This window comes from Pinus tabuliformis, chromosome 8 (genome assembly GCF_031772625.1).
Source record: "Pinus tabuliformis cultivar Carrire ecotype Pingquan chromosome 8, CPIR1, whole genome shotgun sequence".
Lineage (NCBI taxonomy): Eukaryota > Viridiplantae > Streptophyta > Pinopsida > Pinales > Pinaceae > Pinus > Pinus tabuliformis.
In genome coordinates, this window is record NC_142294.1 from 148977421 (window position 1) to 148991205 (window position 13785).

General features: G+C 41.2%; 1 protein-coding gene across 1 annotated transcript; it reads left to right on the forward strand.

Annotated features, from left to right (window-relative positions):
- Positions 1-5927: 5927 nt before the first annotated feature.
- Positions 5928-7335, forward strand: LOC149234559 (putative 2-oxoglutarate-dependent dioxygenase SLC1). The gene is made up of 4 exons (XM_089368309.1): positions 5928-6218; positions 6311-6558; positions 6649-6979; positions 7072-7335. The coding sequence occupies exons 1-4, from the start codon at positions 5928-5930 to the stop codon at positions 7333-7335; spliced, it is 1134 nt and encodes a 377-aa protein (XP_089224435.1).
- The last annotated feature ends 6450 nt before the right edge of the window (positions 7336-13785 follow it).

The window sequence follows — 13785 nt, forward strand, 5'->3', positions numbered from 1 at the left end:
CATTCTTATAATTAATGTTCAAATGCAATTGTTGTAGGTAGGTGGACTATTTTTTATGGCATTCATTCAGTAACTTCCCTTGTGTCTGTATGAACTGCAAGGGTCAGTGGTCTGTGTGGATGACCATTTCCTTCCCCATAATATATTTCTTCAATTGATGGTAGGCCTGCACAATGGAATACATTTTTTTGTTATAAGTGGGATACTTTCGGATTGTGTTTGTCTCACTGTGATAAGCCACTGGATGCCCCTTCTGAGTAATAAATGCACCAATATCATAGTTGGAGGCATCTGTCTCAATTTCAAATGGTTGTTGTAGGTCTTGTAATGTGAGCACTAGTGTAGAGCAGATGTGATGATTCAAATCGACAAATGAATTTTGTTGGCTTTCGGACCAAAAGAACTTTGATTTCACTCTGTTCTTGGTGACTTGACTTAAAGGCCAAGTGATATGATAGAAACCCAACCGAACCTATAGTAGAAATTGACAAGACCTAGAAATTTGTGAAGCTCTATCAGAGTGGTTGGGGCTGGCCAATCCTAAATGACTTGTAGATTGGCTATGCCCACATGCACACCCTCCTCATCAATGATATACCCTAGATATTGAACTTGGGTCATGCCAAAAGTGCATTTCTCCAAATTGGCACACAACTTGTGTTGTCACAGGGTTGGAAGGTCTGATCAAATATGGTGGAGGTGCTCTTCCCATCTCTGGCTAAAGATCAAGATGTCATTTAAATACACCACCATGAATGCATTGGTGAAGGGCTGTAAGATGTCATCCATCAATATCATGAAGGTTGTGGGGGTATTCATCAACTCGAAAGGCATGACCAACTATTCAAAAAGTCCCTCCTTGGATTTGAAGGCAGTCTTCTGCACATTGAAGGGTTCCATAGGCACCTGGTGATAACCAGACTTCAAGTCAATATTGCTGAAGTATTTGGCCCCCTTGACTTAGTCGAAAAGGTTATCAATCTGTGGATTGGGTACATTTCTGAGAAGTGATCTTGTTCAACACCCGATATTCAATACAGTGTCTCCAAGTCCCGTCTTTCTTCTGTACCAATAAAATTGGACTCCCATAGGGTGATGAGCTTGGTGTGATGTGCCCTTTCTATAATAACTCTTGAATCTTCCTCTTGATCTCATCGTTCTCCAGAACAAAGCGTCGATGGATTGGTCCATTGGGTAGTGGCATGCCGAGGGTCAGATCAATGGATGGCTTGACTTGACAATATGGAGGTACCCCTATAGGTGAGGTCAAAATTTCATTGTACACCTCCACGACCTTGTCCATATGTTGCTGCTATCCGGAGGATCCCTATCTCGAAGTCATGCCCACAACCTTATTCTTGCCTTGAGGGAAAATCATAAGGAAAACAAATTTACTAGTATGGGAAATGATCTTACTGCATTGCTTTGTAGGCAGGTCTACCTCTGATATCCTATACCACTTATTTCCTAAAGTAATAATCAATAGCGAGGTCTAGATTCATATACAACATGTCACTTCCACAAGTATGGTCGTCCTAATAATACATCACAAACTTCAAGAGCAGAAACATCACACAATACCTCATCCGTTAAGGGCTTGATGTTGTAAGGTAAGCGACATTGCTAACTAACGTAGAGATCTCATCGTTGGTGAAGCCACCCGATGTTATACATTTGTTGTTGTTCTGTCATCGCTAGTCCTAGCCACTTCATCACCTATTTTGAAATAAGGTTCTTTTGCCTCCCACTGGCGACAATGAACTACAACAGAGAACCCTTCACCCACCTCTATGAGTGGAAGAGGTGTTCCCACTCAACTGGATCTTCAGGCTCATTCTTCTGGATCTTGTTGGTCGCCACGATGTCACTAGGCTTTGCGTCAATGATCTGCTTCCCTTTGTCATTCCCCTTATCAGGTTCTGACTCACAGTCGAAACATGCGTTTGAATCAGAAGCCTTCAGCTCAGACACAAGTGACTGCTTGGCCTGGCACTCACTTGAGTTGTGAGTGGCTCTCTTATGCCACTCACACAATTTTCCCGTGTCCTTCTTTATCTTCGTGGTGTTGTTCTTTTCTTGCAGCTTCAATGGTTTGTCTTGGGTCACCACGCCTTGGATTTAGCCTTTGCTCATTGGTTTGGGGCACTTATTTCTTACTTCGGATTTCCAAATCCAAATTCTTGCTTCTTCTGTTTAACTTCTTCTTAATCTTGACAGTGTATCGGTATGCCATGCTGAGCAAGGAGAAGTCCAAAAACTCCATCTCATCCTGGATGTACTTGTGTAGATATCTGCGATGCTTGAGTACCAAATTCCGCTTAGAATCCTTGATACCCAACTTTGTGTGGAGGGTATGGAGAACGTTTGTGAAATCCGACACATCTTGGTCCCTTCCCTGTTGTAGCATGGTCCACTTTATGTATTTATCTTCATAGCTCCCAACAAGGTAATATTGTTCCTTGATGGCGTCTCAGAAAGAATCCCAAGTGGGCGCGGCAGAAAACACTGAGGATTTTCTCTCATCCTTTTGTTCACAGTAGGTTTCCCAGGAGTCCCTGACGTGTGGGGTGGCTTTGAGAAGTGCAAAAGTAAAATTTTCTCGATTCGAAAAGTCATGAACTGAAAAATATCCTTCTAATAGATTCAATAATTTATCCACGGCCTCTGCATCTATCTGGCCCTCAAATATGGGAATGTCAAAGTTAGCTTGTACCTTAAAGGGAGTGGTACCTCTAGGGTGGTTGTTGGATGAAGATGCATTGCCTTTGGGTAGTCCTTGAAGGTTCTTGGCAAAGTTATCCATCATCGCGTTCCTCTTTCACTCGAGGGTTTCCTCGAGCAAAATTTTGATAGGATCTCCTACCCCCTCGTCTTTCTTTTCATCTGCCATAGGAGGTCGTCGGGGTTTGTGAGGTGGGTCTTGCAAAGGTTCAACTAGATCGAGCCCTAACTCCTTATACGTTGACCTTGTTGGGGACATGTAAAGAAAGCTAGAGAAATAGTGGACCGCTCTAATACCGCTAATCAAAACTTAAACTGGAATGCAACAAATTACAGATATAACCATAAATATAGAGATGTAGCAAAAATAACACTTCATCTCATTAGTATGATAATACTGAAATATGCTTACAAATAGAATGGAAATAAACTACATCGGGTGATGATAGCTTATCTTTGAGAAGAGATGTGGTGACTACATGCCTCTAAATTGTGTTACAATGAAGCTCCAAGGCCTATTTATTATTGATAAACAATGGAAAACCATAAACAACCAAAAACAGGAGTTGAAGCGCCAAATTGTGGGTTGTGTTTGGGTAAATTTGTAGATCAATTTCCTGGAGTCGTAACTTTTGCATATGATCTCCATTTGGATATCATAACACCTCGTTTCGAATATCGCAAAGAGGAGGGTGAAAAGAAATGGTCAATCTTGTTTGGGATTACTTAGGACTCTCTGTTTTCCCTAAAAATGTCATTTAGGGCCTTAAAACGGCTTCAAAAGTTGAAGACTTGAAAAACTGCCAAAAATATTAAACTGTGCTACAATTAAGGAAACTGAGAAAAATGAAAGAGACGGTGTTCGTGGTCCATGTGGAATAGGAGGGTGGCCACCAATATTCACGTGGATCAGCCAATCCTCTGGTTTTTCAGGAAGTGGTCAGGCTTGTAGGTTTTGGTCGTTGGGTGGTTGAAGTGTTCAGTGTCAGGGTTGTCATTGTGATGTTGCACCAAAGTGGCCACCGCAGTGTGGCCATGGTAATCCCCCGCTGCAGACCATCGAGCTGATGCAGCGAACATTGGCCATCCATTTGGAGACTCTCCTCGGCATGTCGATCTACCACCACCTTTTGACTCGCTTGAGGGTCAAATTGGGGTTATCAAGGAAGGCATTGATCAAAAAACTTAGCAACAGTACAAATACCACAACGAGGTGATTAGTTTCATCAATGACGTCTAACTAACAAGTGGCATATCATGGACCACCAGGGGCACCTCCACCGATGCCAGAAATGCCTTCAAGACATCATCAATAGCTTTAAGGGACATATGGTGCATATGGAATCTTATGTGCACGATGCTTTCCATCGCAAAGTGAAGGTACGACTGCTGCCCCAAAACCAAACAATGTTTAGGAATGATGAAAATGACTCATTATTTTTTGTATTTTGTTTAGTTTTGGACTTAATAGAGTTTTAATATATAGACTCATAATTTTGTTTTATTGTTATGGTGAACATTTTACTTGATTTTTCTAGCCAACAAATCCGATCATAATAAAAATACAACATTTTTTTTAAAATTACTAAATCAACGTAATCTATTTATAAATTAATAAAAGTCGTTTATTTATGCCAAAAAAACCATAAAAAAAAATAAATAAGTAAAATTTCAATCTTTGTGAGAGATTTTTCGGCGAAAATCACATGAAATACCATTTTTCGACGCGTTTCGAAGCAGCCTGTGTGGTTCATCGTCAGGACAACGAGCCCGTTCAAAATGATGAACCTTGGTTGCAATGGCTTTTCCGTAGGGATTCAATTATAGAGTTTAGGCTTTTGTGATCCATATCAAGTTTGTGAGAGATTTTTCGGCGCAAATCACATGAAATACCATTTGTCGACGCGTTTCGAACCAACTAGTGTGGTTCATCGTCACGACAATGAGCCCGTTCAAAATGATGAACCTTGGTTGCAATGGCTTTTCCGTGCAGGGATTCAATTATAGAGTTTAGGCTTTTGTGATCCATATCAAGTTTGTGAGAGATTTTCGGCGAAAATCACATGAAATACCATTTGTCGACGCGTTTCGAACCAACCAGTGTGGTTCATCGTCAGGACAACGAGCCCGTTCAAAATGATGAACCTTGGTTGCAATGACTTTTCCGTGTAGGGATTCAATTATAGAGTTTAGGCTTCTGTGATCCATATCAAGTTTGTGAGAGATTTTTCAGCGAAAATCACATGAAATACCATTTATCGACGCGTTTCGAACCAACCAGTGTGCTTCATCATCAGGGCAACGAACCCGTTCAAAATGATGAACCTTGGTTGCAATGGCTTTTCCATGCAGGGATTCAATCATCAAATCTATAAATTAAAAATAAGTATGAAACCGAGTCTAACTAAGAATGATCGCATTTCTTTTGAAACATATACACTTCCATTCATCTCCTAGTGCAATTAAAAATTATAATATTTCTTACGAAACATATGCACTTGCATTCTCCCACAATGCTTCTTATGAAACATATGCTCTTCCATTCATCTCCCAGTATAATTAAAAAAGTGATGTTTTGAAAAATATACCACTTCGTGGGTATCTGTAACCCTCCAAGTTTTTATTTCGCATATGTAACTTCTCCGTTCTTGCGTGTTTGAGGGGTGCAGCGGCTAATGTCAATCCTCGTTGGCGAGAGTTAAGCGGCCGCGTGTTGTTATTCCTAAAGCACCAATAACAATAACACCAATAGCCGACTAACAATAACACCAATAGATGATATCATGGGAAGTATACATTAAAAACCATCGGCAGCCATAAGGTCAACTCCAGCATCACGATTCTGAGATCAAAAAACGACACTATAGGGTCAACTCAAGCATCCAATCCATGGTTTTTATGTGGATTGCCGATCTGGCTGACCCGTGTGATGCTCCTTACGAAACGAGGGGAATCAAGGTCAACTCCAACATCTCCACTCTTACGGAGAATCGAAGACCCACTTTGGTAATTTGGTTCTCCTGGTGGAAGACGTAAATGCGTTTCTAGATCGGTTAATAAATAGTTGCGGGGCAGAGAAACTAAACCCATTCCTTCAAACACAGCCGGCTGCGCGGACTAATTGGTCCCTCTTCCCCCAACTTACGTCTGCCTGCTTCAACATTTCTGTGCTTTCAATTTTAATTATCCAGTGTTGTTAACTTTCAATGGCCGCCTTTCCCTCTTATTCGAGCAGGAGGCAGAATGGCGATGAAGAGGTAAATAAAGGGTCCAGTTTGAGCATCGAGACGGTGAAATACCTGCGTGAAGTGGGCGTGAAGAAACTTCCCAGCAGGTTTATTTTGCCCGAGGCCAAGCGTCCAAATGACGATACAGTCGCAAGCACTGCACAACAATATGATCTCCCTGTTATTGACCTTTCGATCTTGGAAGGCCCTGATCGTCTCCAAGTTGTCTCTGCCATTGGCCGCGCCTGCCAAGAGACCGGGATTTTTCAGGTATATTTATTTTGTTACTCGCATAAATCATTTGAAGCCTGGTAGAATGAACTTGTGACAGGAAGAGTTAATTGCTTAGAATTAATTTGCAGGTGACTAACCACGGTGTGGAGGAATCCTTGATAAGCGAAATGATGAGAGTAGCGTCTGAGTTCTTCGAGCTGCCCGTGGAAGAAATGAACAAATTTATTTCCGAAGACATGATGAAGGCAGTGAGATACGGCACCAGTTTCAATCATCTGAAAGATCGAGTGTTCTGCTGGAGAGATTTTCTGAAGCACTATTGCCATCCCCTCGACAAAATGCTTCCACTCTGGCCTTCAAATCCTTCTGATTATCGGTAAGCCTCTATGAAAATTGATCAGATTATTTAATGAATAAATGAAGTTGATACTATGTAGTGATTCTGATGAGTATAATAAACCTACAGGAGCGTGATGTCAGCATACAGCCAAAAGGTGAGGTTGTTGAGTGCGAGGATAATGAGCGCAATAGTGGAGAGCCTAGGATTGTCCCACGACAAATATATTGTAGAAAATGGTTTTCGTGACGAGGGCAGCCAACTTATGGTTCTGAATTACTATCCTGCTTGTCCAGAACCAGAGCTTACCTTAGGCATACCACCACATTCAGATTATGGCTGCATTACCATTCTTTCCCAGGATTCTGTTGGAGGTTTTCAGTTGCTGCACGATGGCCAATGGAAGGCAGTACGACCGTTGCCCAACTCCTTCATGGTAAACATCGGTGATCACATAGAGGTACTTATTAATACTCACTAATTATGTTTCTCCATTGCTTAGTACACCGATTACTTTATCTGATACAATATATTATTGCATGATACATTCAGATTCTGAGCAATGGAAGATACAAGAGCGTGGTGCATCGAGCAGTGGTGAACTCAGAGAAATCCCGTATTTCGGTGGCGTCTTTGATGAGTATGCCTTTCGAAGCAAAAATTGGTCCCGCGCCCGAACTCATTGATGAACACCGCCCAGCACTGTACAGAGATACAAACTTCGCCGAGTTTATGAATCTGCTGGCTTCCAAGGAGTACAAAGCAAGGGCATTCCTAGATTCCATAACAGTTCAAGGCCACGACGCACCAAGTTAGTCACGGGACCAATTGATCACAAACTTTGACCTGGAATTTCTCGTAAACGTTTCTTTCCTGTATCAATCAGAGGAGTAGGCACATAGTTCTAAACCTTCTATCAATCAGATCTCGACATCTTTCCTTAAATTGTATTTGGCAATCAGAGTCAGATATTACTTTCAATGATATCGAGTGCATTCTAGAACTCCTTTCGTTTCTTAATTTAGGAAACTTTCTTTAGCTTTTCTAAAATGGTGGAATTATGCGTATTTAAGAGAAGGTGAGATACTGTGATTATTTTCCTTCACATGTCTTAAAATATGAGGAGTTATTATAATTAACAAATATGAGAAGAGCTAATTTAGCATAAAACATTTTGTTTATTCCTTATATGTTGATTTTATGCCCGTCTTTCATCAAAACAGTTGTTTACTGCGTATTAAAGTATGGTGGTTTAGGATGTTATAGATCTCCATTATTATAGTTTTACTGCTCAGTTTATTAAATTTGTAACAAAAAAACCAACAATACCATTTTGTTATGCTAATAGCAGCTATATATTCGCATTCAAATAAATGTATTTGAACAATACTGAAGATAACAACCCCGCAATCAATAAATTATAGAAAAAATATCTCATCCACATTCAAGCAATAACAACAGCATTCCTTTTTCACAGCGTTTCCCAGAGGAACAAACTCAATGTCAATTTTAAGACCATATGTTGATGGCTGAAGTAACGAAGCACTCACACGGTATTCAGGGTGAATATAGACTTTGAAATATTTCTATGACGCTGTAATAACACAAATGAGTGATTGCGGGTAAAACTTGTAAGGACATCTTGATTTCTGTATATTCCAAATATGGTGGCAGCAGAGCACCAATCAACATTTAATAAAACATTAATCTGTATTTATCACCATACACACGGTGCAATACGTAATCAACCTGGCATTCAAACTCAGTCCTTATTCCAACGCCCTAACCAGACAGAAATCAAGATGTGCGTGATCTACCAAAGCAGAGAGGCTTGAGCAATTTACTTGCCGTCGGGAAATGCTCACCGGCAACTCAATTAATCTCACCGCTTTTACTCAACCGACAGTAACCATACTTGCCAAGTAGATTTTGTTTGCAGATTTTTGTTTGCAGGTTGAATGAAAAATTAAATAAATTTCTCAATAGGAGTACAAATTTTCCATTCCACAACACATATCAAGTATTTAAGAAAGAATGTGGATTTAATAAAGGGTTGGTAAAAAGGTATGGGCAATACATATAAAAATATTTTTAGTTTAGTTGAGAGTGTAACTCTGACGGGTCAGGAGAGAAAGTCGTGGAGCAAATTGTGGTGGATGCTTGAAAACAAATAGTTACTCCTTTTTATAAAGAGTTACTCCTCAACTTGGGTGAATGTAAATCTTAGCAAGAATCATTGTTTTACCTGGTGAAGGAGAAGCAATCTCCATATGAATGTTTTTCATGTATTAGAATTATAATCCGAAGTTTTATTTTGTTGTTCTTAAATTTCTGTGTTTTTAGCACCATTTGAGTTGCTATTTGATCTCCTCAACTGAAGTATAGAGGGAGACTCATATGCCCTAGAGACTCCTCTGCAAGTATAGAGGGAGACTCCTTTGCCCTAAATCTCTGAAGTATAGAGGGAGACTCCTCTGCCCTAGAGACTCCTCTTCAAGTATAGAGGGAGAATCCTTTGCCGTAAATCTTTGACGTGGTATCACAGCCGGTGGTGTAAGAACAAGTGTTTTTACTGGGAGTTAAAGGTTGTTTTGAAGGCATTTTTTGTGGAGCGTATTTACCTGGGAGTGTTTTTTTAACAGTGAGAAATGGAAGCATCAAGCACAAGCTTAACAATGTTAGTATAGTTGTCATTGATGTCAATATAGTGAAGAAGACAAGCACAGACAAGGACATCAAGGAAATGAAGCAAACAAGGATATGATGATGACATGATTAAGAAGGCGATCAATGAAGAAGCCCAAAAGCGTTCTGCCATGCCTCCGATTGTGCACTATTGAATGATCAGTCACAAGAAATAATACTTTTCTCTATCTTAGAAAAGGAATTTCATCATGAGAGTTGAACCATCGCAAATGGCATAATTTTAGCTTTCTAATCAGCTATCACATGCCCCAAAACTCCAAATATTCAAAGAGATATGATGTTTTGAAGATAAGGAAATTTATTTTGGCTATTGAGCCAACCTTACTGTTAGCTACCTATACCAATAGGTTTCATATTTCATGATTGGCCAAGAAAGTTCCAAATATGCTCTGCTTTGATGATGCAAAGATCCCATATTTCCAAGAGAAGACAAGGTGTGTATTTAGCTTGATGGGTACTCAATTTTGATGGATGGTCCAACAGCTTAAGCTGGATCATGCCATGTTTTAAATTTTCAGTTGTAGAATAGAGAAAGAAGTCTGTCCAAACTGTTTAATCTTGGCAGACAAGTAGCTTAGGTAGAGAAGTAAGGTTCCCAACTGCTTAATCTGGGACCTTGGAGGCAATAAGGGTAGCATTAGATAGAAAATCAAAAGGAAAAAGCCAAAGAAAAGAAAAGGCAAATAAGGGTCTGCAAGTCCAAGTGCACCCTCCATGAAGAAACAAAAAATGCTAGGCAAGTAGATGGGTAGGCAGATAGGGGTTGCAGAAATGTCATTCCTTACAATTGAATGTGTGCTAACCTATTTACAAAGGAAAATCAATGGATTGAGAAGGTCTTCTTCTTCTCCATCAGGTTGCAGCAAAGCAAAGAAGCATGTCTAACTTCCCAATTTTCCCCTTTTCCATTCATTACTAACATCCCCTCATCAGTTGAGATTCATGGAAGAATTGGTGGTTTTATGGTGGTTCTTAGTCTTTTAAAAGCCACATTTCTTGTCTAAAATTCTTTTCATTTTGATCTACTCCCTACGATAAGTGATTTTCAAATAAACTTAGTGATATCACTCCCCATCCACCCTTTCATCTATATTAACCCCTAACATCTATTATGTAATTCCCCTATGTCACCCTTTCCCTACTATTATAACACTATGGTGTATAAACCCCCAAGCATTGTATAAATATCCCTCCCCTTGGCATTATAGCCATATGTTCTCTGTCAGGGATCAAATTGACAGCTGGTCAGTTTGAGAACCCTAAGCCTTACCCCTTTTTCCCCTCTTAAAGCCATTTGCCCCATTAAAACCTTCATTTGCTAAGAAAAACCTTATGAAAAAACCCCTCTTACCCATAACCCGCTTCACTTGCAAAAGGCACACAAAAACCCACTTTTTCCATTTTATCCAAAGTATCGGTGCGATATTATTTTTATTTGAAAATACATTGAAAAACCATCAAAATCCGCCACATCCCAAAGGTTTCCGCTGAGCACCAGTCCCAAAAGATATATTATTTTAAATCCCGCCCCCCTTCCGTATTGCCCGATCACCTCACTGATCCGTCAACCGTCCGATCAAGCGCCTTTGATCGGACGGCCATTATGCATATCGGGTTGGGCCCGACGTCCGAAAATTAGCACCCGAGAAACTGTCAGAGGGTGACGTCAGGCCTCTGCCACGCGTCGCCCTCACAATTTCTCGGGTTACCCTCTGACAAAACCGCGACCGTATCTAAGGCGGTCCGAGAAAAAACCATTACCGCTTATGATTTACCGCCGGTTCTGCTATGCCTGCGTCATCACCACGTCAGACCCACGTCAGTGCCACCCCGCCGTCGCGTCAGCACTCTTGTCCGCCCCTGCGCTGATATGTCTGCCACCTCATTATCCCCGTGGACCAATCGCAGCTTGCCACATCACCCGATGACGTCATGCTGACGTCATCCCAAAAACGTGCCAATATGCCAAAAATCCATATTTTAGCCAAAAATTCGTGTTTTTCCCACTTTTTGCCAAAGCAACTATTGTTATTCCTGCATGCATTTCACGACCAAACCAGCGCCAACCCGCAGAATTCGACTCAGAAACCGTGGGCGCATCCGTCGCACCTGCATTGGCAACTGTTATCGGCAATTCACGAGGTATTTCTCAAAATCATTCCCTGCACCTGGTTTTATCCATATTTCTACAAGCAAACTGGTTTAAGAGAGTGTAAAGCACTGAATTCACCATCAAGCATCCAGTGACCTGTACCCATTTCCAACTGGCGAGGCAATAAACCTTCTGCAAAGCCTGCATTTGACAAAATTGACCTGAATTCACAGGTAGTTCGCGCAGTCGTGAACTAGAACCTCAACTACATAAACTCACCATAGAAACACTCTTGTCAGTCCTGGTACTGGTTTCATCAGTCCTCTAAACGGTATTTCAATTGCTGTTTGCACAATTCGCCCTCTGTTCCTTACAATTCACATTTCCATTGCAAAGAGACCCCTCTGTGCTGCTCTGCTCATTCAAACCAGTTTACATACAAGTCAGAAGCCTTATTAGCCATGGAAACACCAATAGCCCTGAATATTCAGCCTCTGAATGCCCCTCAAAGGGAGTTAGAATGGAAAGCCCTGGGAGATGTAGATTATCAGATGATAGACTGGTTCCCAATGGGTTCTAAGTTTAATATTCACATGCTGAATGAATTGAAAGCCCAACACCTTGGTGGAGCTGATATTTAGGGATTTGGGACTCAAATTTGCCCATTTACAACCTCCCTCAAGTCAATGCCCTTCCAGACTTGATCCGTAGATGCCAGGAATGCTATGATCCATGCCAAAGAGCTATTCTCAGTCCTACAGGCTCAATCTTGTTCCATATCACCCCAGAAACCATAAATGAGATGCTGCATTTTCACACTGCAAGACCATTGGCCCCTCTCTCCATGATCGACTTGGTCAAGAAGGGGAGTAATTTGTCAAATGCCCAGATCACCAAAATCAATCAGTTATTCATACAACCAAGCTTCGAAACTATAAGAACTCCTCCTATTGGATATCCTTACCTGAATGACTTGGGCAGAATGCTGGTGGATTTGATCAGCTATGTCCTGGGGTACAGGGGAGTTGAAGATGTTGATGACACTATAATGGCAATGCTGTCCATATTTTCTCCTAGAAAGCCTCCAGCTGTACACTATGACTATGCCACATATATTGCAGAAAAGATCCATGAACAGCTAATGAATCTACAAAGGGAAAGGGTGTTCAGATACACCTCCTACATCTACCATCTGTTCTTATTTTATTAACCAGACAGTTTCCCCATTCCCCTCAAGAAACTTAATGCCCAAGGGAATCCAAGGTCAGTTGTGTTTTGGACTTCAGTTTTTCATAATACTTCTAAATCACCATACACATACTGTGAATTCATAGACCTGTTCATTCACCCGGCTATGACCTTGCTGTATGGTGTTCCTCCTCCAAGGTTGACTGATGACATGCAAATAATTCTCCATCTCTCCAAGGCCTACAGCATTGGTGATTGGTATTTTGACCAACACCACACAGTAATCAGAATATATGGCTGTGAGTTGAACCCTTATAGGCTGCCAAGATATGTCCCTATGAGACTTTTTGCCTTAGAATACTTCAGGCAGTTTGGAAATGCTGACTACATCCATTTCCAAAGTAAAAACAAGAAGGTGCAGCTGAAGGTAAGGAACCAGCTAGGTCCTTTTCTATACAACAAAAGAGAGGAGGGATGGAAGGAGGCAGATATGATCCTAGAGGGCCTCAAATTACAAACCAGTTTCAAATGGACACCTTATGACCGTAATCATTTTATTTCCCTCAGGAGGATAAGATACAAATTGGGTAATTATGCACATGTAAGGCTGCCTCATATTGAGCAGTATGCCAATTCCTTGAGCTGGAAAGAGGGCACTCTAGAAGAGGCAATTACTAGAGAGCAGATGCTAGAAAGAGAGACTAGGAATATTCAAAAAGAGGCTGACTTGGAAACTTGTGGACAGGTTTCATTCTCATATCAAAGGCAACTTGGAGCAGCTGCCTCATCTTCAACAACACATCAGCAAGCTGCCATGGACACTCAACAGACATCCAGCAAAGGCAAAAAGAATCAAGTAGAACAGGAACCGCCGCCTCCCATGACTGAAGAGCAAAAAGAAAAAGAGGTGGAACAGCAAGAAGAAGTGCTGCAGCAGGAAGTGCATCAACAACCACAACACCAACAGAAAGAAGAACAAAGACAGGAGCAGCCTGTGCAGCAAGAGCAAAAAATGGAAGCCCCAAAATCCACTGAGCAACAGCCACAACAAACTGTGCCTCCAAGGCAAGAAACATCAGCTGAAGCATCAATCCACCAAACTCCACAAAAGGAGGATACAAGCAGAAAAAGGGACAGAGAGACTCCCCTTACAACATCGACAACTTATGGGGAGAAAAGACAAAGAATGAATCCTTTCTCAGAGGAGGAAATGCCAATGGGACAGTCTTTGGGCATGGGCCCACCTAGCAGGGAAGCATCCGCAAGTTCCTTTCAACAGG